The following is a 26,547-nucleotide window of genomic DNA, read 5'->3' as shown; positions in this document are numbered from 1 at the left end:
CTGCTGCTTTTTCCTTCCTTGCTTCTCCTGGTACCAGGTGCGTTTGGCCTTGTATGTGCCACCCTAACTAATCTGTCCTTTCCGGTTTGACCGAAATCAAATTATTTGAGTGCCATGGGAATCGATCACGTGAATAAGTGCCTGGGGAGAAGTTACAGGAATGTGCTAAAGCTGCACTGAGACCTGGGGCTTTGTAAGAGGACCCAGAACACCCCATGATCCTTGTTGTACAACAGGACTGCTGTAGGGTGAAATAAAAGCTCTTCAACATGGTGACGACAACCTCATTTGACTGTATAAATATCTCTGACCCCGTTAGAGTTGTATCTGCACTTGTTCCAAGGTATGTCACATCATACGCTGTCCCAACATGTAGCAATGTTTGGTATCTTATATTTCTGTCACTCCACACCTTTATTTCCTGTGGCAGCTCCCACAAACTGTGCAGTGGATTTAGCGTTATTTTAGGCATCGTTATCCCTTCTGCACAGCTGTCTAATCCAGCCCAGGTTAGTCCAGTATGTTCTTCCTTTCCCTGGCCGGTCACGTGGAACAGCAGCCTCCTGAAGAAGCAGCGATAATTATTTTGATGAGAAATGTAGACAAAATTAACTAGGTAGAATTTTCCTGAGAGAGAAAAACTATGAGTTCATCTTAAGCCACAGTATGGTGCAAGTCACTGTCAACTGTTGAGGAACCGGTCCGCTGGCTCCCCCGGGACAGAGGAAGGGGCAGCTTCTATTTTTGGTTCTGGGGACCCGGAGTAGCAGTCGTGTACTTCGCCTCGGCTTTCGAGCCAGACTTAGACCACACAGGTTTTAGTTCCAAGGAGACTATGTAAATCGAGATTTGGAATTGTTTTCATTGCAAGTCAGTTTTGAAGAGGAGTCTTACGTTTAGCAGAAAGATCACTGGAGCATTAAGCTTTTTGTCCCCTGATTTGCAGGTTGTAGTTACGAGAAAATGGAAGCAAGAAAAGTTAAAACGGGAAGATGAGTGCTCTGTAATTACGGCAGATCTTTTCCAGCAACTTCTCCGGAGAGAAAACTATTGCACTCTGTATCGTCACATTGATATAATTTAAGCCACAATCTGTTAAAAAGATTTACTTAATTCCTAGAATAGTACTTTTCTTACCCTTAATTGCTAAGTTTTAAAACAGAAGATTACTCAAAGTCTCTTTCAGAGCTGCAGTCATGCTGGTGACAAATTTAACTTCTCCGACTTCAGGTTTTACATCACGGGGTGGTGTAAACTGGCGGTGCAAAGCCTGCACCACCACCACCGAGCGTCTCTGTGGGTCTGGCAGGGTCCAACTCTCTGCGCTGCTGCCTGCCGCAGCCCGGGGCTCCGAGCAGGAGCAAGCGCGCGCCTCTTTGGAGTGGAGCGGGCAGGTGGCTGGTGGGCAGCCCACCTTCCCTGCGGCAAGGGCTCTGCCTTTCACCCCAGCATGAGCAGGGCTAAGATGTTACGGTTTTATCTTTTTTGAGACAGACAAAAGAGCAAGCCGTAAAGGAGGGCTGTCCTTTAAATGCTTTTACTTTTCAAGGTCATTTGTGGAGCTTTTATCAATCAGAAAGCTAAATTCATACAAAAAGCATCTATAATGAACCAAGCGTATCTCGAACCTTATCCCTTCAGCTGAATACGAATTATCTAGGAAGGTGCTTCAGTGGCCACGTTCACAGAGTTCAGCGTGCCTGGGAACATTTATAAAGTAAGCAGAGAAGCGACTACTATTGTGGTCTGGCATCTATCAGTTTCTTGTCTTTTTTCTGTAATTGATTTATTAATTATAGCATCTTAATGATCTATTTAAAATAAATAAACCATTTACACCATTTCAAAGGTATTTTGTGATATTCAGCTGATGTTAAAATAGCACCAGCCTTATGTGCTTTTTCAGCAAGTGACCTAATTAGTTAATAAAGTAATTGAATATTAAAAAGGATGTTGCAAGTGATTAAAATTTAAGAGCCTTCAGAACATTATTAAAGCTATAAATCATACATCACTGTTTTAATTTGCATAGCTACAGAATTACTAATGGTCCCACATGCATAAGCTGCTTGGCAATTAGTCTTTTAACAAACTGTTGGTGATACTACGAGGTTACCAAAATCTTTCCCCATTTTTGATTCGCAAACAAAATCCAGGATGAGAGAACACCGAGGGTTAAGTTCCTAAAAGCCAGCAAATTTGGTTCTTTCACGTCTCTCTCTCTACCCTCACCTCCGTTCACCCCTTGTCCCTCACCTGTCCAACCAGGGGACCTCATCCTCCCAAGTCCCACCGAGGGGTAAAAAGCAGAGGAGGAAGCATCTACGCCGGCCTGCGGGTGGTTTTCCAGCCCAGTTCGACGCGCATGAATCGCCCTACCTGCTGCTGGGACATTCTCCATTTCTGTCTCACACGTACGACTGTCAGGGCGCTGCTCTCCTTCCCCACCACCTGGACGCCGGGTCCGTAACGGCGTGGGGGGCACTGAGCACAGAGCCGTAGGCAGCCGCACGATCTTTGTCATCCCGTGGACGCTGTCTTTGGCCGTGGGAAAGAGCCAAACCAGGTGCTCCCCACCTTCCACTCCCTACGCTGGGGCTTGCAGCACATGGGAAACCTCAAGTGCCTGTGAATGAAAAAAGGGTCGGAACGGTGTCACTGCTGTGGAGCTGCCGGGCTCTGCCTGCGGCCCTGGGTGCAGCCCGTTGCGGCAGCACGGCTCAGCTGCCCACAGTCGCGTGCGAGGTCTTGGGCTGGCTGCAGGCACGAGGCGAGACAGGATGACAGTTTTCAACTTAATTAGAGACAAACTGCTTCGGCCTGATGAGCTGCCCTGGTCTCCCCTCTCACCAGCAGCCAGCGTCTCCGCAGGGACGGTTCCTGGCCCCAGGAATGCTGTCCAGCGGGGTACGGTCCCGTGCGCAGGCGGAGAGGGGATCCGTCTCCGGCTTTAGGACTTGCAGCCTGACGAGAAACAATGGTGCTGTGGGCAACGCCAGCCGCACCGAGCGAATGACCCGGCGTGCAACGGAGCGCAGCCCGGCCCCGGGCACCTCAGCGGCTGGAGGGGCTGAAGGCTGGCGAGAGGGACAACGGCCAACGCTACGGCCGCGGCCAAGCAACCAGCACAGCCGCTGTGCGGGCTCAGCAGCCCCTTCCCCCCTGCGCTGCACAGCCCTGGGGCTCCCTCGGCCCCCCGGGCTCATTTGTTTGCTCCCGCTCCCAGGACAGACCCAGAGCAAAGCGGGGTGCCTGGGCAGCTGCTGATGTCCCCACCTTCGCCTTTGAGAGAGGAAGGGTCGTCTCTGTCTCCAGGAGCTGGGACTGCAGCATCCCAGCCCACGGCAGGGACGCAGGGACTGGCACCTGTGTGGGTCTCGCTCTCCGGCCGCTTCCCTTGCACACTGCCTGGCTCGCTCGCTGCAGCTGGGCTGCTTGTGTAAGCTGGTACCTTCATCTCCTAAGTCTCAAGCCCTTCTTTCTTAACGGAGCAGAAAAAGACATCACCGAACAGTATTTACTTGCAAAACAAAGATGTCTTTTCCACCCACTCAGCAGAACCCTTGACGTAGCTTTAGCTGTTAAAGTCCACTGGCTGCTACATTACCGGGAGAGTTTGTTTTTTTGTGCTGCAAAAAACTTTTCAGGAGCTTCCTTTGAAGCCTTTATTGAGATCAGGGGCTGCAGCCTCTTGCAATCTCTCCATGGCAGCCTGCAGCACTTTTTGAAAGCCCTTACGCTGGATATTGTGACAAACGCCAGCTCTTTGTTCATTAGTTTACACTTGGTAATAGATGTGAGGCCAGGGCAGAGGGTGGCTCTCGGCAAGCATTCACACTCTGCTGCACTAACACTTGCCATGTCTTGAACGGTTGGAGACAGTACAATCCGCTTTTAAGGGCCTGTGTTTTTAATTAAAATAGCAAGCTGAGGAATGGGTGACTTCAGAGCATTCTGACCCAACAAGGAATGACAAGCACGTGGCCGCTTTCAAAATTAATTAATTAATACCCACTATCTGACCGGTATAAAACTGTCAGCACGTGAGGAGGGTGGGCAAACCCAGATGAAAAGCAGTTTTGTAACCTAGGCTACGTACATGCGAACATTGCTGCCAGACAGGCAACACCTCGAGTGCCGACGGAGAGCTGGAGGAGCCCGGAGCCGATACCAATGCGCACCACGGGGCTGGTTTCAGGGCAAGTCAAATCAGCGACCTGCTTCGGGGCCCCTTCACTCCACCACCCAGTTCCACGGCAATGCTGCAGCATCACCCACCCACCCACCACAACCTGAGCGTGGGACGGGGCCGGGAGCCCACGCAGGGGGACGCGCCGGCTCAGGGGGCTGCAGGGGCTCCTTCAGACGAGCGTATTCTGCACAATTACAGGTATTTATCTTTTAAACATCTGGTTTAAAAAAAACCTGCAAAACACATGCAACTTGAGGCGCAAATGTAGCTGGTGCTTCTCACCAGATAACCCCTTCCTGACCCACGGCTCTGCTGGTCAGCAGGGTCGGTAACTGTCTCATGTACCACGCGCAACCTGACAGCCTGTTATGAAAGAAGCCCATTCCACACGGAACCCCTTCCCTGAGAGAGAGCCTTCCAAAAGTGGACAAATAAAAGGCATTTCCTTACCCTCAGATTGGAACACTTCCATTTTTACGGCGCATCGCAGAGGGCAAGTTGAGGTCTTGTCTCACGTCCCCCGCGGCTGGGCTGCAGAAACAGCCAACTCTGCCAAAAGCCTCCGGAGCAGCGGGGCTGCGAGGGCTGCCCGTCCGGCTTTCGGACGTGCCTGTGTGGGGCTGGCAGGCGGTTTGTAGCCATGAAGCTCAAACCCTTGACCAAGATCTAACTGTCGGCCAGGAAGCACTGTCACCTCACACGCAGCTTTTCAAGCCTGCCAAAATACTGATTCACCCCAAAGACAACTCCAAGTGACACTGGAAGAGTCACTGCCAGAGTACCTTGGCATGACCTGCTATAGCATCTGCACCAAAACCTTAACTTCCAAAAAGCAACAGGACGGGTGCACTCACAAGGTGTTAGAGCAGCTAGCAGGAGAGGCATAAACGTACTCCCCTGAGGGTTGTTTTGATCCTGTTTATCCCTAGGTTTGAAACCGCCTGACTGCAAAGCCCTGGGTCCTGCCGAGAGTCCCCCCCACTTTTTTCAGCTTCCCACTGCTCTCGTTTCAGAGCCTCCAAGTAGCTAAAAATCAGTTTTCCTCCAATTGTTTCTTCCACCCTTTTGACAGCCTTGGGGTGTTGCCTAACATTTGCCTGCCTTTCCCCAAAAGAACCAGCAAACAGCCCTTCTTCCCAGCAGAGAGGGGTAAGATCAACAACTTTTCTGCTTTCTGCACCAGCTTTTCCCGTGCTCCCAGTACAGACCACGGCCGACTGCAGCCTCCGCCGCCACGGCGCCGTTTCGTGCTCCTTCTGCCGAGCGCGGCGCAGGGCCCTGTTTGCCATCCTTCCCACCGCTCTGTGCCACGAGCACGGTCGTACCAGTTCTTCCACTCAAACTCCCACATCCTTCTCCCGATCAGCGCGTTGTGTGATTGTGCCATCGACCACGCTCTGATGGGAGAAACCAACTGCGCTGGAGCCTCGACCCCGAAGGGCGGGACAGAGAGGGGCTGGTTTCCTGCTTCAGGCCTGTGCTGGTGCATTTAGAGAGAGCTCTGTCACAGCATCCATGTCCCCAAAGCTCATTACTTCGTAGGGTTCACTCCTCTGTGTCGTTGTGCATAAACGATACGTGATTTCTGCCTGCAAATACACGACAAGACAGGGATGCCCACCGAGCACTGTTTCACAGCCTGGGCACACCTGGCAGCGGCCGCCGTTTCCAGCCGTGTTCCAGTACCCCCCCCCCCGCAGCTCCTGCTCCCCTCCCACAGCCAGTGTCCCCTCCAGCCACAGCCATCACCCACGCCAGGCAGCAGCGGGACTCCCGCTACTCCTGAGCCCAAACCCCCACGCAACAGCTCACCCGCGAGAGCCCTGCGGCCGCTCCCGCAGCTCAGCCCGGCCGCCATCCCCTCTGCCAAGGGCATCCTCCCAGTGAGGCCTTCAGGTTCGTCTCTGCACATCCCCTGGGACAGACCCGGCCATGTCCTGCCCGCCCCGATGGCCCCTTCGCAGGCTCTGGGGAAGACCCAGCGCCCGGTGTGCAGCGAACGCCCCTCGGCCCACACACCTCTGGGCAGCTCCTGCCATCCCCGGCCCGTTGTCAGCCCCCGGCCCGGGGGCGAGGGCTCCTTCCCAGCGACTTCAACCACAGCTGTTTTTATGGGGGAGCTTGGTTCAGCCTGCTGAGGTGGGAAGGGACATTCTCTGGGGATCTGGCCTGTGACCCCTCACTTGAGGGTTAGAATGTACCCTCAGCAAGTCTGCTGATGACACAAAACGGGGAGGTGTGATAGATACACCGGAAGGCTGTGCTGCCATTCAGCGTGACCTTGACAGGCTGGAGAGTTGGGCAGAGAGGAACCTGATGAGGTTCAACAAAGGCAAATGCAGGGTCCTGCACATGGGGAGGAACAACCTCATGCACCAGTACAGGCTTGGGGGGGACCTGCTGGAGAGCAGCTCTGTGGAGAGAGACCTGGGACTACTGGGGGACAACACGTTGACCATGAGCCAGCAGTGTGCCCTGGCTGCCAAGGCGGCCAATGGGATTCTGGGGTGCATCAAGAAGAGTGTGGCCAGCAGGTTGAGGGAGGTTCTCCTTCCCCTCTACACTGCCCTAGTGAGGCCCCATCTGGCCTCTATCCAGTTCTGTGCTCCCCACTTCAAGAAAGATGAGGAGCTACTGGAGAGAGTCCAGCAGAGGGCTACGAGGATGGTGAGGGGACTGGAGTACCTCTCCTATGAGGAAAGGCTGAGGGAACTGGGCTTGTTCAGCCTGAAGAGAGAAGGCTGAGAGGGGATCTTATAAACGCTTACAAATATCTCAAGGGTGGGTGTCAGCAGGATGGTGCCCAGCGACAGGACAAGGGGCAATGGGCACAAACTGAAGCAGAGGAAGTTCCAGCTGAACATGAGGAAGAACTTCTTCCCTCTGAGGGTGATGGAGCCCCGGCACAGGCTGCCCAGGGAGGTTGTGGAGTCTCCTTCTCTGGAGATATTCAAGACCCGCCTGGACAAGGTCCTGTGCAGCCTGCTCTAGGTGACCCTGCTTCGGCAGGGGTGTTGGACCAGAGGACCCACAGAGGTCTCTTCCAACCCCTACCATTCTGTGATTCTGTGACCCGAACCCCTTCCCGCCCCGCCGGTCCCGGGACTCGAACCCTTGACCCCTCCGGTCCCGCCTCGGGGTTTCCCTGCACCCTGCTGCCACCTGGCGGGCAGCGCGGAGCAGCGGGCGCTGCGGGCGCGGGGCGGCGGCGGCTCCGCGGGTCCCTCCCGCTGAGGGCCGGGGCCCTGCCCCGCCCGTTCGAGGGGGTCACCGGCAGCTCTCGGGCTCGCTGTAGCGGCCGCAGGGGTTCCTCGGACAGCCCCTCGGCGCAGGCAGCGCCCACGGGAGAGAGACCCGCAGCCCTGAGACTGGCTCCGCTCCGCTGGCAGCGAGCGGGACCCCTGCCCAGAAGAGCGGGGCCGCCCGCCCCCACCCCGGGCCGGGTGATCGCAGAGGGCACCCGGGGCTGGGTCCTCCCTCCCCGCTGCTCCGGCCCCGGCAGCTGCAGCAACAGGGCCTGGGGGGTTGGAGCCGTGTCCCAGACCAGTCCAGACCATCAAAAATTAAGCCGTAAAAACCTCTGGGCAGCTGGCACAGATCAGTCTTGACACACACGGTCTGGATTTAAACGATAACCCAGATCTGAGCTATCCTCTCTCCCACACCACCCTTTGAAAGGGACCTCCACCCACAGCACTACCCCAGAGCCGCTTCTTCACGGCCGGACCCATGCGCTTCTCGTGCGGGACAAACCGGGGCCAGCCCCCACATCTCCCCAGCGCAGGGCAGCCAGGCCGCGGGGCTGTGGGGCGGGGGGCTCGCCGGCAGGACCCCTGGCAGCAGCAGAGCTGGGGACCACCAAACACAAATGAAACGCAACCCCAACCTCAGACACTGCAGCTGGGCAGAGACCAGCAGAGGTGACTGGCGACCAGCAGAGATCTGGCAGTGACGCAGCTGGCTGTAATAAGAATACCTGGTTTAGAATCTGTCAAATACTGCAGAACGTGGAAGGAGAGGCGAGGAAGAGGAGAGCAGAGCCAAGACGCTGGCAGGGGCAGGTGGAGCAAGATCCTCAAAGCAGCCATCAGGATCCAAACACTCGCCTTCTCCTGTTGAAAGCTGCACCCACAGCCCAGGGTGGTGAAGGAAACAAATCTAGTGAGATGCGGTTACCTCGCCAGAGCTTCACACAGAGTACACCTCCAGGCAGCAGAACCGAGGCAGGCTGGCGTTACCAGAGTATCCAACCCGGCTGGCTGATGTTCTGTGCTCTTCGGTTTACATCCCCTTAACTCAGAAACCTAACGATACCTATTTTAAATACTCAAATACTTGTTCAGATTTCACACAGGCACCCAGACTGACCCATAATCTGAACATGTGAACCAGCAACATACTTGTCTGCATCATTAAAACCTCATTTTTGACATACCCTTCGTCACTCAGATCATTTAAGGAGTTGAGGACTGTGAGGCTGTGGAAAACAAATAATCAAACCTAAGAAATTGTCTGTGTTGTGAAAGATGACTGGACAGACTCCTAAATGCCAAGATAAGAGAGATCTCCAAGGCTTGTAAGAAACTGTGGGGAATAAGCTGGTTGTTTGGGATAATAAATCATTCACAGAAAGAAGATACAGCTTGAAGTCAAGAACTGTTCAGAGAGATCAGGCAGCATTTGATCAGGAAAAAAATATGCCTCAGTACTGCCAGAAAAGACCTAACTTCTTGTAGCTAGCAGGGATGTCTCCTTCCCTCAAGTTTTCCTTTTAAAAATTTCAAAACTCTTCTCAAAACAGGGGCAAAGCAACATCAGAAAGAGGAGGTAAATGCTTTCTAGGACTCCAGGAGAGCAGCTAAAACCAGAACTGGAATTTGTGGCTTTTCCTTACCACTCCGGCTATCATTTTTCCTTAATTTGAGCAACACGCGTTGGATCTGAGAGGAACGTCTGCTTAAGTACTCTCCGACGTGCATCACCTGCACGCAGGACAACCCCACGGCACAAACTGCGGGAAGCTAACCGACAGAGCAGCGGCGTTCGCTGTTCGAGCGGCTGGAGCCACGCAAGGCCTTACCGCCCTCCCGGTGGAGCGGGCTGCGTCACACCGGTGCCGGGAGCTAACCCGGCCGTCTGACGTCACCGGCGGCAGCACAGAAAGTGCTCAAACGCGCCCATCTGCTACGTCAGCGCAGGAGGCGGAAGCTTCTGGTTCAGGTGGCACCGCATGCTAACGGGCCTTTTCACACTGGAGAAGGTACAGAGTTTATTTTTCAGTATTTATGAGCAGTAAAACACTACGAGAAAAGCTCAGGTGAGGGTTTTTGTGGCCATAGAGAACTTGTTTCCCCAGCAGCTTGGGAATACAACTCTTGTGGCTTAATCAACAGTTTTGACTCCAGTTTAGGAAGGTATTTGAGCACAGGTTTACCCTTAGGCACCTGCATGAATATCAAGAAAAAACTCACTTCCTGTGCGCTTGCAAATTAAATGGACAGAACTGCAATCTAAAAGAGCAAGAGTCTGCTGCCACATGGACTGCGAATCGTCTTGTAAGACACCAGGGACGCGGCAGACAGGGCAGACTCCCGGCATATACCACCCCTTTAAAATGCAAATGAAGGTCAATGGGTTGCAGACCTCCTCTGTGAATTCCCTCCCCGATCCCTCTCATTACACGCATCTTCATATTGCCATTGCCGGCTTTAAACTGCAGATTTCGCTCTCTTTACACAGCTCCCAGGCTGCAATGGGAATTACTGCTTTCAGCAAACACCTCAATGCAGAGCACAGGCACGTTACCGACTCCAGCAAGCTGCACCCATACAGTCAGCATCTCCAATCCAAAGACATCAGCATCATTTACCATGGGAATAAAAAGGCTCCTGGAAGTCAGGCTCCCCGCTGGCTATGCACACGCTGGACCGGATGCTCGGATGCTGGCTTTGGACCTCCCCGATTCCTGGAAAACCATCTCCTGACGGCACGATGGCAGACCATACGCTAAGCCAAGAGACCCTTGAGTGATCAGGCCAATCTTACATTCTTCAACATGAAGTTCGCTTCCCCCCTGCACCTCTAAAAGACAGGTATATTCTTATTTTGTAGATTAATACACTTTTGAACACGCAGATGACTGGTTTGCCCCCAAACCATGTGAGCAGAGAGCAGCACCAGCATTCAAACCTGGTGGTCTCCACGTCCAGTCATCTGTCCCAACCGCTGCAGCGGCAGCTTCGTCACTGACACAAGCGTACTGACAGAGCACAAAAAACTCATGCTTTGACACAAACTGTTACATGGACATATTTATTGCATTCCAGTCTCAGCAATTTTAAATATAAACATTTCTATCTGGAAAGCAGAATATTGCAAATTCAGTATTATTCAGTATGTTCATAGCAGCATCAGCTTCCTAAGAAACAAAATATTTAGGAAGACAGAGAAGGAATTATAAACAAGTTACTCTCATTTATCACCATTTGACCAAAACAGGGTATTGCAGCTGTGAAACAGATATTGAAGTCACCAAAGCTGACCTTGAAGACATAAGTATTTCAAGACTGAAGTGCGTCATTGTACCTGATACCCTGCACATTTGTAGTGTGCCGAGACAAAAGGCTAACAGTCAAGTGCCTGAAGAGGGCAGATGATCTATGTATCTGCGCTACCTGATGTATTATAGTTTTAACAACCATACTTAGCACTTGCATAGCACTCACCCCTTCCCCAGACGCTTGCGAGACAGCCAAGGGTTGCTCGCAGATGTGTTACAGCTGTGGAGCGTCAGGGAGAGGGAGGGAAGGACTTGCCAAGGCCATTCAGCGAGCAAGCGGCAGTAGAGAGGTCAGAACTTGCCAGCACCCAACTTCCAATCCCACGTCAGCCTGGCAGGTCATGCTGCTCCTCTGTGGTTCCTTAAGGAAGTTTTATAGTGACTAATTGGTTAACGAGTCCCAGTCCATGCAACTACAGGGGATGCACGCACCATGAGAGAAGAGGTCAACACAGCTGCTCCCCTCGTCATGCCCACCCTCGTTTTAAAGAAACCCAACGCTTCTCTCACCTCCTCGTCTCAGAATGATCTGTCACGCTGGAGATACAATGACACAGCTGCACTTCGCTCTGAAGCGGCGGAAATCAGAAGCAATCGCTACAGCAGCAGGAGCAGCTTTCATTTCTTTCCTGAGGGAGAGCACTGATCTTTTGAGAGGAAAAAAGGATGGATATGTTTTTACACAAACTGATCAAACTACTTTTCATTCTAAATGGGTACAAGACTGACTGAAAGTCTCAGGTGTACTAATTTTCTTCAGCTAAGTCATCCAAGCGTACACTATGAAGCTAGCAGCTAATAAAATAGTTATCCAGGAACATCAGAAGGCATTCTCCTTCCCTGACAGGCCTTCACTTCTGCCAGCTAAGAGCGAGAGCACTTACAGTGACATCTAAAAGGACTTGTAAACATCACGAGACAAGCCATCTCCGATACTCCGCCTCTAAAGTAGTCCTTTCTCCTGCACCCCCAGGAAGCTAACAAGGATAACCAAGCCTCCTACCATTCCTGCCTCAAAAGGGGAAATTTGCTTACTTGTTTTTTTCTCCCACTGGGTTTCCTCCGTAAAATTGTAGAGGCAGGCTCAGACGTGTCAGTTCTTAGGGACAGAGTCTGGCAGAGACACAGTTCCCGCGCTGTGCAACGCTCACGCCGTAATGGAGGCTGCGCTCCAGAACCGTTTCTGCACACTCCCCCTTCACCCGTGGAGCACAACTGCCCAGCGCTGGCCAAATGATGCCAAATGGTACAGGCTGGAAAGCAACCTCCCATTTCAAGGGGTTACCATAAAGTAGTTCCTCTCTCCTCCTTTTTCATTGCCTGCTTTCCCACTTTCAGAATGCCACGAAAGCCGATAGTTGGGAAAAAGTACAGAGAGGTGCCTGCTATACTTACAGTAGATTATGCACATTTTTTTCCCATCAAGAAAAGCCTTCATCAAGGGCACTGATCCTGCAGTGCCCACCTGGAGGAGGACCATCAGACTGCCCTGCCTCTTTCTTCCCAAGTGGCCTCATCTTTTTTACTGCCCAGGCTGCTAAGGGGTAAAAAAGATGGCAGCAAAGGATGCTCTTAAATAGTAAGCTTATTCTCCACAACATTTCTACCATGTAACAACTGGTGCTATTTCCTTCCGATACATTGCCAACAGCTGACAGAAAAAGCCGTGATTTTAAAAAAACTGTTTTTAATTTCCATGCAAATTTCATCTGCTTTACTTACATCCAGCTGTTGCCAATTTCATGTTAGGTTATAAGTCAGAATAGCAGAAAAGGCATATAACCTCCTAAAAATGGGAGTTTCCTTCTAATGACAGTGGCTCTTAAAAGCACCTTTTAGATATGAAATGAACACTACCAGCTACATGAACAGCACAATACTTTTTTAAAAAAAAAAAGTTGTAATAATGTTTATCTGAAGGTGAGACACAGGCACTGCTGGGAAAAAGTCTAACCAAGTTAGTTTCTAAATGAAAACTTCGGTGCATTCTCATTTTTGATCTAAGTATACCCTACCAGAGTATTACTATTTTTGGTAAATTAAAAAATTAACCTCAGGTTGGACTCTATCCTCCTCTGCTAGACTTCTAGCTCATTACCTAGCAGGACATTACTAAGATTTTAGGTCTCTCCCCTGGAGTTCCTTTTGCAGCCAGCCACCCCTGCCTTCCTCTGTCCACCTAGTCAGATCTCACCACTCTGTACACTGCAGCGTCTTGAAAAAGATAATACAGGACAGCACATCATGAACCTTTGTATTTGTCAGTTGCTTATGGGCAAGGATAATAATGCCAAGAAAACTCTGCACGGAGCTAATGCTGTAGACGTCAGGACGGTAAACTGGAGTTGCCTCTCTAGAAACTCGAACTGTAAAGCTGCACTGCTGACACTCAGTCTGCAAAGTAAGCCATGCCTCTTTCAGCTCTGTTTTTTAATGCGTGCTTAATTCACTTTGAGTTTTGGTCTGTTCAGGCCCACCTACCATCACACCTGCAAACTGGGAGAATTCGCTTTGAAAGTATTTTCTCGCTCTAGGAAGATCATCTTCCTTCACTAGAAGAAGGGAAGTGTTTATCATCTCTTCTTCCAACTGTGGCTTCACACATTGCCATTTGCACATCTTGGTAATATCCTTAGGAACAGATATTTTTGGCTTGCAATACCTTGATTACAGTAAGAATTCCACAAATTCTGTAATACCTTCAGTTTTTCAATGTCATTTCTAGTAAGCATTAGCCTTTCACGCTGTTATAGCAAAGACTGTCTTAGGACTGCTAGAGTACAAACTTCAAATTTCTAAGCCAATGTCATGAAGCGAAAGCATGAACTGGAATAGTTCTGGGCTGCTGAAGATGCATACTTCAGCATTTATGTTTTACACTTCGCGATGCAGGCAGGACATCTTCATATTAATTCGCAGGACTTTGCAGTTATGCTCTGAGGCAGACACTAACATGTAACTCCACAGCTTCTCAAGAAAGAGCTCGGCTGGCTGAAGGCATCACTGCATCACGGCTACTGCTGCTGCACTGCCTCCGAAAGGGTGCACTACTGTGCCTTCCAATTTTATCCAGTTGCAGAGCTTGCAGTTTAAGACGGTGATTATAATTCTGATCTGTTTAATAAAAGACAGGAAGTTTACCTGGAGATACACATCTTCAGAAACTCAGGAGTGTTTTCACAGTTTGCTGTCCCTGCTGCCTTTCCATTTTCTGTCAAGATTCTGGGTGAAATCATTGTTTCCACCCGTCTCATTTAGGTCAGTGCCAGTAAGCAGGAGAAGTGGTTAAGTGTGGGCAGCATGTTGGTCAGAATGTCAAATTCAACAAAAATTAGACATCTTTTTTCTCTGCTTCTTTTTTCCTGGACACTTCTTCACCCACAGTGATTCACAGGCCCAAGCAGGTGACTGCAACAGCAAACTAGGAAAACCTAGCACTGTGGGAAGGAAAATGAGTGAAAAAAAATTTTTAAAAAAATTTTTAAAATCAGTTTACTCCAACCGATCCAAGATAAATAATTCTTCTGACCAAGTAATTCCAAAAGTCTGCAAAGAATAGTGTGAAAATCAAGAATACCCAAAGGCTATCTGGATGCAGAACGAGACAGGGTAACATTCCTTAGGGAGGGGGGAAAAACCAGTGGGCAGCCAAACCTACTCCCACTGAGAGACCTTGGCCTGCTTCCACATGATACAGAAGGGAAAGCTAGGTCAGAAAGAATGGATCCAGAAACAGAAGGACAAGAAGCAGACGGAAAACAGTACTCACCAACTACTTCAGTAATCGCCTGGTGAGGACATGCTAACTACCTGTCTCTAGATCAGGAAAAAAAACTTCCAGGTGACTAACAAGCTGGACAAGCCAGTTGAGTGCAGAAACTAAACCCACTCTTTTTACAAGCTCCTTTTCTTTCCTTTGGCCTTATCTATTCTACTACCACAGCCCTGTTTAAAAAGTATTCAATAAAAATGAAGCACCTGTGAGAAAGAGTCTCCCACGAAATAATCCCAGCCATGCTACCCATAACCTGCAAGGTAACAGCAAGGTTTTATGCTGCGGTTCCATGAAAACTCCATTCAGACGATCTGCAAAAGTCCCTAGAATTCTATCACTGTACAAATAAAATCACCACTCAAAGCAACCATGAGACTTGGCTCCCTACTGAACTGTGTTGGCAATCAAAAGATACACGATGACACAGTGAGATGTATCTGTGACATCACATTCCAAGACTATTGCATTACATAGCTTCTGCAGCTGGCATCATAACATTTGCATTTCACAAGTTTCATATTTCTCTATTTTAGAAATGATTCTAAAAAATCCTCAAATTATCACAACACTTCTTCAAAGGTAGTTCAGAAAACTGCTCCCTGCAGTAACTCGGCACCTCACCATAAGCACTCTCTAGGAATCACTGCAGAGCACCAGGCTGAACGATGTCCTAGAAACACCGGACAGGTCACAACCAGGATGTGGATCCTTTCCAGAGAGCTCCTTCTATTTGGCCCAAAGCTTTTTCACTCTCACACAGCTCTCTGTTTCTTAAGACTGCCTCCTGCTCCTACTCTTTAGGCTTTAGTCTAATGACTTCAGGTATCTATGGTTACACCATCTTTGTGACACTGCGGCCATAAAGGAGCGGCTAGGAGCAGACAGCTTTTTTGAACAAAGAACCTGGCTTTTATGCTGAGTTTGGAAAAGGAAAAACATGGAAATAAATAACCAGAAACAATAAAAAAAACAAAGCTCATTTGTTTCCGAGGGTTTTCTTTTTTTAAAAAACAGATTTACATGAATACCTAAGTGAGGTAGAAGGCTTCATTTCAGAACATCACATTCAATTTTATTTAAAGAGCAACTTTAACTGAAGCATTAAACATGCAAGTGACAACATACACACCGGATCACTTGCTTAGTCACAATCATGATACTTGAAAGAGACAAAATCACAAATGCTATGCCTGAAAGAGATAAAATCCATAAAATAGCATTTTGATAATGGTCTTTAAAAAGATACGATGCCAGAAAAACTAGGGAAAAAGGAAGACACTTTGGAAGATCTGAAGTTGTAGAAGAGGTTGTATTTAGGAAGCAGCTTGGAAATAATGAGAGGTGGATAGCGTAGTAGGAAACAAAGGAAGAGCCACCAAATAAGCCATTAAACCTAAACTGGAAGAGAGAATTTTAACCGACTCCACAGATGAGACAACAATGAGAACAGAGGAGGAACAGTTTAGTAATGAGGTAGAGGTAAAAAAGCAGACAAACTGTATAGTTCTTAACCAGGTCTGTTAACTGAGGTGATGATTTCGGAAGAAGAGGTCAGTGATGATATAAAAATCAAGGCACAAACGCAAGTCTAAGCACCAGCATTTTTCATAAAACACACAAAAAAAGAAACTGGCAGGTGTGAAGCAACAAACATCTGCACAGTTTCAGTGAAAAACTTCTGATGAAAGGAAACACCAAGATTTGTAGTAGCAACTGAGAACTTGGTGAAGTGTCAGCTGATACGGAAAGAGGGCAGTACAGCCACGAGAACATCCATGGTAGTCGTATCTTGTTTAATGCACAAGGCAGTGTAAACTAGGCAGACAAAGAGAATTAAGAATACGAGGTAAAGAAAAATAAGAATTCAGTTCGATGCCATAGTACATAGGCCTGAGTGGAGGTTTCACACCCTTTGGTCAAGTACGAAGGAAAGAGGAGAGGTGTCAAAACCAGTAGCCTTTGGCATGAATGGAGGAGGCAGAGATAAATCATCCCAAGCAGCTGAAATAAAAACAAAACTGTCAGAAAGCAGAGGGGCAAAACCAACCCACAACCAAAAACATAATGAAGAAAAATATTCACTTGCAATAAAAGCTGCTGAGAAGTCAGGAGCAGAAATAAGCCCCTTATTTCTAATTTCACACATTTCTAACAGTTTGTGAGGGTTCTGGTCAGTTGGCAACCACACAGAAAGCCAACCAGGAAAGGTTCAAAAAGCCAGGACAACTAGGGGTGAATACAAGAGCACTTGCCTTAAATTAGGGTTTAGAACATCCTGAAGAGACAAAGTACTGACAGGAGCTGGGGCGGGGGAGGGCAGGGAATCAGTGAAAATGAAAAAAAAAAAAGAAAAAAGAAAAAAAAGGGAAGAACTACAGACCACATGAACACAAACCAGAACAGCACAAAAGGAGAGGAAAGAAGAATGTCCAAGAAAATAATCTTTCCAGCACCTAGTCCCAGTTCATAGTAGGAAGGGATTACAGTAATAAAGCTGCGTGTAATAAGAAATTGTAGATATTCTTTCCTTTTTTTTTTTTTTCCCCCCACTCATGATGAAACTGATTTGCATCAACAGTACTTTTTACTCTGAGGCACTTCTGTCCCAGGCTGAACTTGAATTTGCAGCTCTGTGGCTGAGCTGCTCAGCCATCCAAGCCCCATGGCATCTGAAATGTCGACATAAAAGTTTCAGGCTCCCCCAGAGGCATAATGCTGTTTTGTGTGTCCAGGAACTCCTGCTAAATGATTTCTGTAATTCACCCAAGCACCAGACATACCCCTAATGACAAGCAAGCAGTATGCCACATTTGCAGCAACAGAAACACATGTTGTTGAGAGTACAGTCACTCAGTCTGAGGACTTGTGACCTCTATATGCAACACAAACCTGCTAGAAAGCACTAAAAATTTGTTCTACCCACTGTCAGATCTAACTGGCGATTTCCCAACTTTGTCTCAAACACATGGAGCTGCTGCAAAGCATAAGGTAGTTGAGATGGATACAGGAATAGCAGTGTGAAATCTAGCATACTTTGACAACTAGGGGAACAGACTAGGTAATACAACAGCTTCATTTACCCTCAAACTTTTGCATGCAGCTCTTGGAAAGCAGTTTATACCTGCAGAAGCCTGGCCTGATCTACAGTAGCTTAAGAACCTTGCTAAAATAAAAACACTGATGAGCTTAGTTTGACTTTTATGCTTCAAAACATCCTTAGGCACACCTCCAAAGCTCAGTTCAACTGGAATCAGATGATGCATCATTCATATGGATAGGGAAGAGACCCATGCAGACTTCTGCTCCGTTGAGAACTGCTGGAGACACAGCACCTCTAGTTTCAGTAGAGGGAACCTGAAAGGCGCTTAGATACAGTACAATTGTGCTCAGCACAAACACTTAAATCTGAGAAGAAAAAGTAGATCTTTGCAGACTTCACTATTACACCAAGTAGTGAACGGGTGAAATACAAAAGTACAACTTTCCATCTGCATCCATAACACTCACAGATAAACTCCAAATATGGAGGTCCCTGGATCAGCTACATTAGCTGCTTGCTGGTGACACAGGGCTAAAGCACAGCGTTACAAATAGAACCATAAGCTTTAATACTGAAACCAAATTAAAGTCCTGCCATCATTCACAGAAAAAGAGCAGTTTTCAGTTAAGAGGTTTTCTATCACACAGGGCATTACAGAGCTAGCTATGAAGAACAGCCTAATAGCCATCAGTAGTATGTCACTCTACCTTTCTATAGACCATTTCAAAATGACTGCCAGAATTACGTCTGGAAAAGGTGACATCTGTGTAACAACACCAGGTGAACTGTTGGTTTCATTAGCAATCTTCTCTTGAGATTACTTGGAGCATGCCAAATAGCATTTGCAGTTCATTTCACGTCGAGATCTAATCTTAAGCTCCTTAAATATTTGCCACAATCAGCCCTTATAACTGAGTAGACCAAAATTCTCTTCCAACCCTCTCCATTTAGTGTCTTTTTAAGGAGCAGTGGGATCTGTGCTTACCTCCCTCATCTCACAAACAACTGCGTTGCTGACCTTGTCCTGAAACCCCCAACAGAGATCTAAGGAGGCTGCTTTGGCATCAGGCTCAGGATGCTCCAGTTAGAATTCTTTCCCCTACCTTGTTATGGCAATGGGAAACCAGTCACAGTACCATCACACTTAATGAGAACGCTAAATAGCAATGGAGCTGCAGTGGCACTTCATGCTATCAAATAAATACACCGAAGAAGGCTCAGCCAAGTCAATGTGCCAAATGGACAAGCAAGACATTCTCTCCTCGAATAAAAATCTGGTTTATGTGACGTGTGAACACCTGCTGATAATCCACTTTGGGCCGCCTTTTTCTCCGTGACTGGCTTCTTGCACGGGTACCACCAGCACTGGCACCCTCTGTGTGGGCAGTCCTGCTACCCACATCAGCTTCACCTCTGGCAGCCAGATGCAAACTGTCACCTGGCATCTTCTTTTCTCCAGCTCTGCCCAAACGTTTCTGCCTCTCGCGCTCATCTTCTGCTCTCCCTCGTCCTGATCCAGCTTTCCATCCAAGTGTCTGCGAGTCATCTGTCAGGGCTAGCTCCTCTGAGACAGTCTTTGAGTCAGCTCCCTTCTTTATTGAGGACTCCTGCAGTCTGAGCCTGTCAAACAGCTGTAAAAGAACATCTGTGTACATGACCACATTCATAAAACAAGAGAGGCCGCTTGTTCAGCATTTCTGCGTGGTATTTGTGTATACAATCCCAAATCAGAGCTCACAACACAGTTAGTGAAGAACCTTTACCAGCAATAAAGACTATGCTTTCTTGCCAAAGTCAAACAGTGACACAAGGTGAATAGACCTCTTGAACGCGCGTGAGTGTCTTTATGTGAGCACCAAGCAATTTAATTTGGGGAGCAATGCTGATGTGCGGTAGCATTTAATTTTGGTCAGGAACGACAGAAAGCTACCCAGTTGCTCCATTAACTCCCTCTCCTCAATGCTCTTGTAATGTTGTCAGATAGTATTAGAGGGATTTTCATCCCTGTGTCCTCAGGCAGGACATGAATCCCTAAGATAGGCGGCCTCAATCAGCAAAAAGTGTATACTGAAAAAATTATGGACCTTTTGTGTTCCCCAAAACAAACTAAAAGATACCATGTGGGTATTCTGGGAGGTGAGCAGACCACAAACAATAGAAAACTAATAAAAGCTAGAGCAGCAGATCCAAAGCTCTGTATGAACTCATTAATCTAAGAATACATGGTGCTGAAACTGGAAAAGAAACTGCTTTTACTCTGGCAGCAGGCAAGCTTTTATGAAATACTGACAAATGAAAAGGATTCTCAGTTAGCCTGTCTCTTTCCCAGCAACAGGATGGAAAGCCAATCCCTGTGAGAGTGGGCTAAAGGAACAAAGGCAACTTGATTATTTTTTACTAGTCTTCAAAAAAGGAAGGGTGGGATCTATCAGAAAACAGATTTAAATGGCAGGAATTTGAAAGCAAATTCCTCACAATGAAACTGTTCAAAAGTTTCTGTGATGCTTCTCTGATGTTCAAAAGGCCTAGAGCTATGCCATTAAATAGGCACAGCCCTGTCACATTTTTTCTCCTTCATTGTTCAGAAGTTCATCTATCATCTCTTCAGTTCTCAACTTCATAAACATATTATTTTGCAGCCGGATCCTAGAGTGTCTTGCTCTGGAGTAACATGTAGAGTCTTGGGCTTCACAGTACCTAGACTAGAAGTTCAAGTGACCAAACAGACATACTGTTTACTTGGCTGGAGGCAAAGACTGTCATTCCATGCACATTAATATCAGAGTTACACGCTGCCAAAACACCCGGCAGGACAGAGGTGGACCGGATCAGTCACGGGTGCAAAAAACGCACAGAACAAATAAATCAAAAACTACAGAGTGAGCTTACAGAAGGTCAGCATTTTGCACTAAGCAGTGGCAGCAACTGTGATCGGATATTATAAACTCTAAAGTGAAACTTCTGTAACACTGAACTATAGCCAAAGTACTTTCAAAAAGGTGAGAAAACTGTTCCCCTCCCCCCCCACCAGCTGAAGTCATTTTAGAGTCATCTGTAATGAAACAAGGTACAATATTTCAAATGTAAATATAGTTTTCCAATCAATGCTCCCCTTTTACTACTTTGAAAAAGGAGATACTAAGAACAAAAAAAGAAAACTGGAGATGGTTACCTACCCGGGTCAGTGTGAGCTGAGGTTCTGCGTAGAAAGCTTTGCCCATTACTGGTTTCCTGTACGTCTCATCCACATCTGTCAGGGCCTAGAAGATAAAAGAAACTGAAAGGTCGAAATTAAAGAAAACACGAAGAAGCTTTTTGTGCCACAGTATTATGAAATGATGTTCTATCCAAGAGAAAATCCATCCTAGGAACAAGCTGTGCTTTGGAGCTGGTTTCTTAATCATCTAAGTTGCACTGAGGTACAAAAGCAACAGCAAAGCCTAGCATCCCTTCTGCAGTACTTGCAAAATCTCTCTGAGTCTTGCCTGTAAAATCCTCTCCGCTCCCCCACCTATTTCCAAACTTTTCACAGCCCCAGGCACACAAATATTTAGTAGCTGCTTTTCCAGCCACTGTCTTCAAGAACTTCATGAGGCAGAACACAGGCAAAAGCTTCTGCCACTGCTATCCCAGTGATGTGTTAGTGAAAGAAAACAGAGAAGTGGTTGTCGGTACACAAAGACTGTGTTTTGCAGTGAAAGCTGTGGAAGCTTCTGGTATTCCTCATATTTCACCTTCCTGGGTTCCGATACAAAACCTTTGAGGATGTTGAGAATGCTTCAAAGTTTCTCTCTCACCTAAAACCTTCTCTAAGATGGGCAGGCACCTCTCAGATGTACCAATCCAACACTAAGCACCACTTAAGTCTGAAACCCAGCACTCAGTGCCAGAACAAATTAGCTTTATGAACCACAGTACCACATTAATCTTCTCAAAATGCAGTTTGCTTAAACCTATAGCAAATTTCAAGTTTTCAATATAGCATTTATAAATCAAGGGCTGGAAAAGTAATTACCATATTCCAGAACTTGTCAAATGCAACCAAAAACCCCGTGCAGACTCCACGAAGCCCTTTGAAAGTGCGGATATGGACATTGATTTTTACACCATCTCGGACACAGCGATGAAGCTCCCCCAGTGGGCTGCCTTCATGGACTGAAACAGAAAGAGAACATCACCGGTCGCCAACAAAATATAGAGTTATCTATATTTATCTATATATATAAAAATATGTAGAAATCTACTCTATGCAGAAATATGGCAGATCTTGATACACTTATCTTCATGGCAAAAGAAATGAGAGAACCCCAGAGCACTGTAATGCACTTACTACCTTCCAAAACCTTACTAAGTAATGCTGATCTTAAACAACAGTGGTTCAGAGGGAACAGAAAGCTCACGGAAGCAGAGAGCACTTTGCAGAAAAGACAAATGCCTAGTTAAGGCTACCTCAGATTAATTACGATCTGTTAATAAAGTACAGTATCAATCAAATGTGTCCCTTTACAAGATTTGTGATGCAACAGATGACTCAAAGTTCTTCAACTAACTAAACTGGATCAGTTTAAGTTGATGAGAATGTATTGTTTCAGTTAACGCTCTCAGCAGCCAGCTGAACATCCTTCAGTGATCTACTAGCCTTTGGCAAAGAAATAAAATTACTATAAGCTGCAGCCGCCAATGAAACCACACTAAACTGCAGAACAGCAATGCTTTTAGTCAGGGCAAAAGCAAAGGTATTCAGTACAACACAAGCCGTATCTGCACACCAGAAATCTTTGCAAGTGTAAATTATCTAGAGGGGTAGATATCCTTTATTTTACAACTTCCACCCATGCCACGGTGAAGCTATTCCAGTGATAAATTACAGCTACCTGTTTGCTTGTGCAAACACAGCCCTGGGACTGCTGTGCAATTCCTGCTGAGAGTCAGGGAAAAGAATCAGTCTAAAATCTCACACAGTTCTTCATATTAATAAAAATATCCGAGTCGGAGACGACCCCTCGCCTTGCGCTTTAGGGACTATGCATTCAAGGTTGGATTTGCACACTAGAAAATGCATCCTGTGAGTGTAAAAGGTCACAGTGTGACAGCTGACCTGCAGTATTTGGCTGCACGGTAATTCCTAGCCACAGCAGGGAAATCTAAAGCAGTTTCCCCTGAATTAACCTGATCACATTTATTTTTTGACATCGGTTGTCTTCCTTCCAGCCCTCTCCAGCTGGATAGCTGGGGAAAACTGCTTTCACACAGAGCATAAGCTGTCTCAGTACCTCCCAGCTTTGCTTACAGGGGTCATTTCATTAGCCTCTGTGCTTCCTTCAGTCAAACTGATGATGAACCTATGTTCTGAATTCACAGGTCCATCATGGAAACCACAGATGACACCACCACTATGACAGATTCATGCTTTTAATCAGATAACAGTATATTTTTCTAATCAGCCCTGAGAATTTACAGGATCATTTTTGATTTAGATTTTTTTTTTTAGATTTTAGATTTCTATGTTCCTTTTACATAGGAAATTTATCTACAACTTCCTACAAAATTCCATGTACAATCTTTATTTCCAGTTATGCCTTTGCTTGTTGGCACCCATCAGGCCTGGTGGAAAAAAGCACTTTACAGCTCTGCCAAATCTGGCGATACATGCTCTTCCCACTTCTCCTTGCTGTGTCAGGTCCCAGCTTCACCAGGGCAAACCTCCAACTCCACCTGATCAAAAGGGCAGAATACACCACCCAAAACCCTTTCAACAATATGATATCCACTTCTTGGAAAAAATAAAACCAGCAACACAAGGAATTTATTTTTGCAACATACCTCTTCTGCAAGCACTAAAGCCTGTAATGACCAGGTTCTGCATGTAGCTGTGGCTGCAAAAGCCACAAAAAAGCCTGTGGCTTTTGATGCTGTGAATATTTTTTTCAATCCATAAGGAAAAGAGCTACCTAGTTGGTTTTGTACTCAAAACCCGATCCCTATTTGTATAAAACAAGCACTTGCTCAATACCAGGATCCTGAAGAAAGACTGGAAAACTGCTGTAAGACAGGAGGCAAGTACCCCAGGAGCGAGAAAATAAAGATCCAAACTCTGGTTAAGTTCATGTCCTTGTCCTCAGGGTAGACTTTATTAAGAGGCAAGAATTAATAAAAACAAGAGCAAAGCAAGTCAGAGCAGTTGAAATAATTCAGAACACTATCAAACGCCTTTATAACCGCTCTGCAGGAACCACTTACATATGAGTTCTCTGCCCCTTGGTAAATGCAAAGTAATTTGAAATAGCTTCTCCTGAACTGATCCAAAACAGGCACTGCTAAAGCAGCGTCCCTCTTACTTTTATGGCTACATCTGAAATCATCCCTCCTGACAGGCAGAATTTTAGCTCCATTTTACATTTCTGACCCACTGAATTTAAGGGCCATGCCATACCTTGTCACAGCTACCTGGGAGCACACCGTCACAACTGGGGACGCAGTAAACCACGTATCACAGTTACCTTCAGAGGCAGCCACTGCTTTAGAATCCCATCTGCAAACACAGGCCCACCCGTGGCACAGACAGGCCCGCTGCTCACAGGGAAAGCGCACAATTTTGGCTATAAATTAGTCTTAAAACTCTCCAGAAGGCTCAACAGCGCTTTACATGTCAGTTGTGCCAGTCTTCTTCAAAGTCCACGCTGTCCAGCCTCAGACGTGTGGATATTAAATACGTGCTCTTAATGGAAGCATGTAACCAGATCACCAGTAAAATTAATTTTTACAGAGTTTTCTTTTTCAATTTCCATCGCAGCGATCCAAAATAGAGATTATTTGTATTAAGATCCTAAGTCTATATTTAAGGTCAACTCTTTTGGAAAGCCTACACCAACAGAACATCTGCATCTGCACGGATCCCTAGGCTCACCTGATATTTATGATCTTGCAGCACCTATGGCAACCAATACATCGTATTTTGGTGTCCAAGCAAGAAAAAAGTTCTGCTTTGGGCATTTGGAATTGAGTATTTTAGGCTTTGCCTTTTTATAAAAAGAACATTCAGGTGATGCTGGTGATTAGAGGAGATACTTTTATTCCAATAAACACACAGTATTTTTAATTTAGTGCACTAAAACGACATCTCGCTTGACAGCTACGCCTTTTGGTTCTTGGTGCAGGTGCACAAGCTGCACCCTTTAACGTTTCGGGGCCATTACTCTGCCCACACACATAAATTAGGGCTATGAGGATGATGAGGGGACTGAAGCATCTCTGCTATGAGGAAAGGCTGAGGGAGCTGGGCTTGTTCAGCCTGGAGAAGAGAAGGCTGCGAGGGGACCTTATAAATGCTTATAAATATCTGAAGGGTGGGTGTCAGGAGGATGGGGCCAGACTCTTTTCAGTGGTGCCCAGCGACAGGACAAGGGGCAATGGGCACAAACTGAAGCAGAGGAAGTTCCAGCTGAACATGAGGAAGAACTTCTTCACTCTGAGGGTGACGGAGCACTGGAACAGACTGCCCAGAGGGGTTGTGAAGTCTCCTTCTCTGGAGATATTCCAGACCCGCCTGGACGTGGTCCTGTGCAGCCTGCTCTGGGTGACCCTGCTTCAGCAGGGGTGTTGGACCAGATGGTCCACAGAGGTCCCTTCCAACCCCTACCATTCTGTGATTCTGTGAAATTTCAACAAGAAACTTGTAATTCAGCAACATCACAGCTGCCTCCCGCCTCAGCCCCCTGTTCTGTCGCCCTGTGACTAGAAACACCAGCGCTGCGTTCATGCCCCCAGGAACCAGAACGGACTCACGCCGCCCTCACGACTGAGCTGCGAGCTGCACGGCCTCAAACCCGATTCCCGGTTCGCAAACCGTACTTTCGAAAGCACAGCAGTTTCTCATCCTTTTTTCCCCTTAAAATCAAGAGGATGAACGTAATTAAGCCAACAACAGAGGATGTCACCGTAACAACCAGCGCCGCCTCCGCGTAAGCAGTTCTGGGAAAGGCGCCGTTCCCCATTTCTGCACCCATTTTCCACCCCAGCTCCCTCCCTTCACCCGCCCACCCCCCGCCGTCACCCGACCGCTTCCCTCACCCGCCGCCCCCTTCACACCCCCCCTCAACTCCGCGGCTCCGGCCTCGCCGGGGCCCAACCCGCGCCCCTCGACCCCACCTCAGCCCCCACCACCCCGCGCTGGCTCCTCAGCGCCCGCCTCGCTCCGCTGCCCCGCCCCGGCACCCCTCAGCCCGCCGCCTCACCGCGCCCCGGCCCCCCCCCGGCCTGCGCCGGGCCGCGCTCCCTCAGGCCGCCCGACGCCCGCGCCCTTACGCGGCATCCTGGTGAGGACGTTGCGCGGCGCCCGCCGGCGCCGGGCCGCCGCGCCGCGCTCGGCCGCGTCCTGCTCGGGGCTCGCGTTCACCATGAGGCTGCGGAGGCGCTGGATGCGCTCGGGGTCGGCGGCGGGCGGGCCGCGGCGGGCGGCAGGCGGGCCGCGGCGGGAGGGAGCGGAGCGGCGGCCGCGGGGGCGGCGCAGGCCGCGCTGGAAGCTCTCGTACTCGGCGAGGTTGTTGAAGCAGGGCGCGGCGGGGAAGGGCAGCGGGGTGTCGGCCGAGTACAGCGCCAGCAGCGGGTCGAAGCGGCTGGAGCTGACGTCCAGGCGGCTGGGGCTGGGGGAGCGCTCGGCCCCGGGCCGGCGGCGGGGGCGCCGCTGCTCCCCTCCGCCCGCGGCCCCCTCGTCCTCCTCCATGGCGGGCTGCGGGCAGCGACCCGCCGCCGCCGCTAGGAGCCGCTGCCGCGCCACCCGCGAACCCCCACGGGCGCAGAGGCTAAGCCGGCCCCGGGCGGGGCGGGGCGACCGCGGAGCCCCGCCCGGGAGCGGGAGCGAAGCCGCCTCCGCCCGGGGAGCAGGGCTGGGGGGGGGTTGCTCCGGTTTCCCTTCTCGTTGCGTCCTGGTCAGCTCCCGGTGCAATCCCAGCGCTGGGGCCTCCCTCTGCAGCCCGCCCCGG

The 26,547-nt window shown here is 48.5% G+C and overlaps 1 protein-coding gene across 1 annotated transcript; it reads right to left on the bottom strand.

Annotated features, from left to right (window-relative positions):
• Positions 1 to 11,706: 11,706 nt before the first annotated feature.
• On the bottom strand, positions 11,707 to 26,288 carry LSM11 (LSM11, U7 small nuclear RNA associated). The gene is made up of 4 exons (XM_075441657.1): positions 25,871 to 26,288; positions 21,582 to 21,721; positions 20,743 to 20,826; positions 11,707 to 19,197 (listed from the first exon to the last, which is right to left on the bottom strand). Exons 1-4 carry the CDS (start codon positions 26,286 to 26,288, stop codon positions 18,793 to 18,795), a joined length of 1,047 nt encoding a protein of 348 aa, XP_075297772.1. The 3' UTR covers positions 11,707 to 18,792.
• Positions 26,289 to 26,547: the final 259 nt, after the last annotated feature.

This window comes from Opisthocomus hoazin, chromosome 22, assembly GCF_030867145.1.
Source record: "Opisthocomus hoazin isolate bOpiHoa1 chromosome 22, bOpiHoa1.hap1, whole genome shotgun sequence".
Classification (NCBI taxonomy): Eukaryota; Metazoa; Chordata; class Aves; order Opisthocomiformes; family Opisthocomidae; genus Opisthocomus; species Opisthocomus hoazin.
Note: the sequence above shows the minus strand (reverse complement) of the source record. Positions and strands in the feature narration are given on the sequence as shown.

Coding starts and splice junctions, on each gene's coding strand:
- LSM11 (XM_075441657.1), bottom strand. CDS start 26,288: ATGGAGGAGGACGAGGGGGCCGCGGGCGGAGGGGAGCAGCGGCGCCCC. Junction 21,722..25,870: donor CGTCCTCACCAGGATGCCGC/GTAAGGGCGCGG, acceptor TTTCTGTTTCAG/TCCATGAAGGCAGCCCACTG. Junction 19,198..20,742: donor CTCAGCTCACACTGACCCGG/GTAGGTAACCAT, acceptor GTTCTTTTACAG/CTGTTTGACAGGCTCAGACT.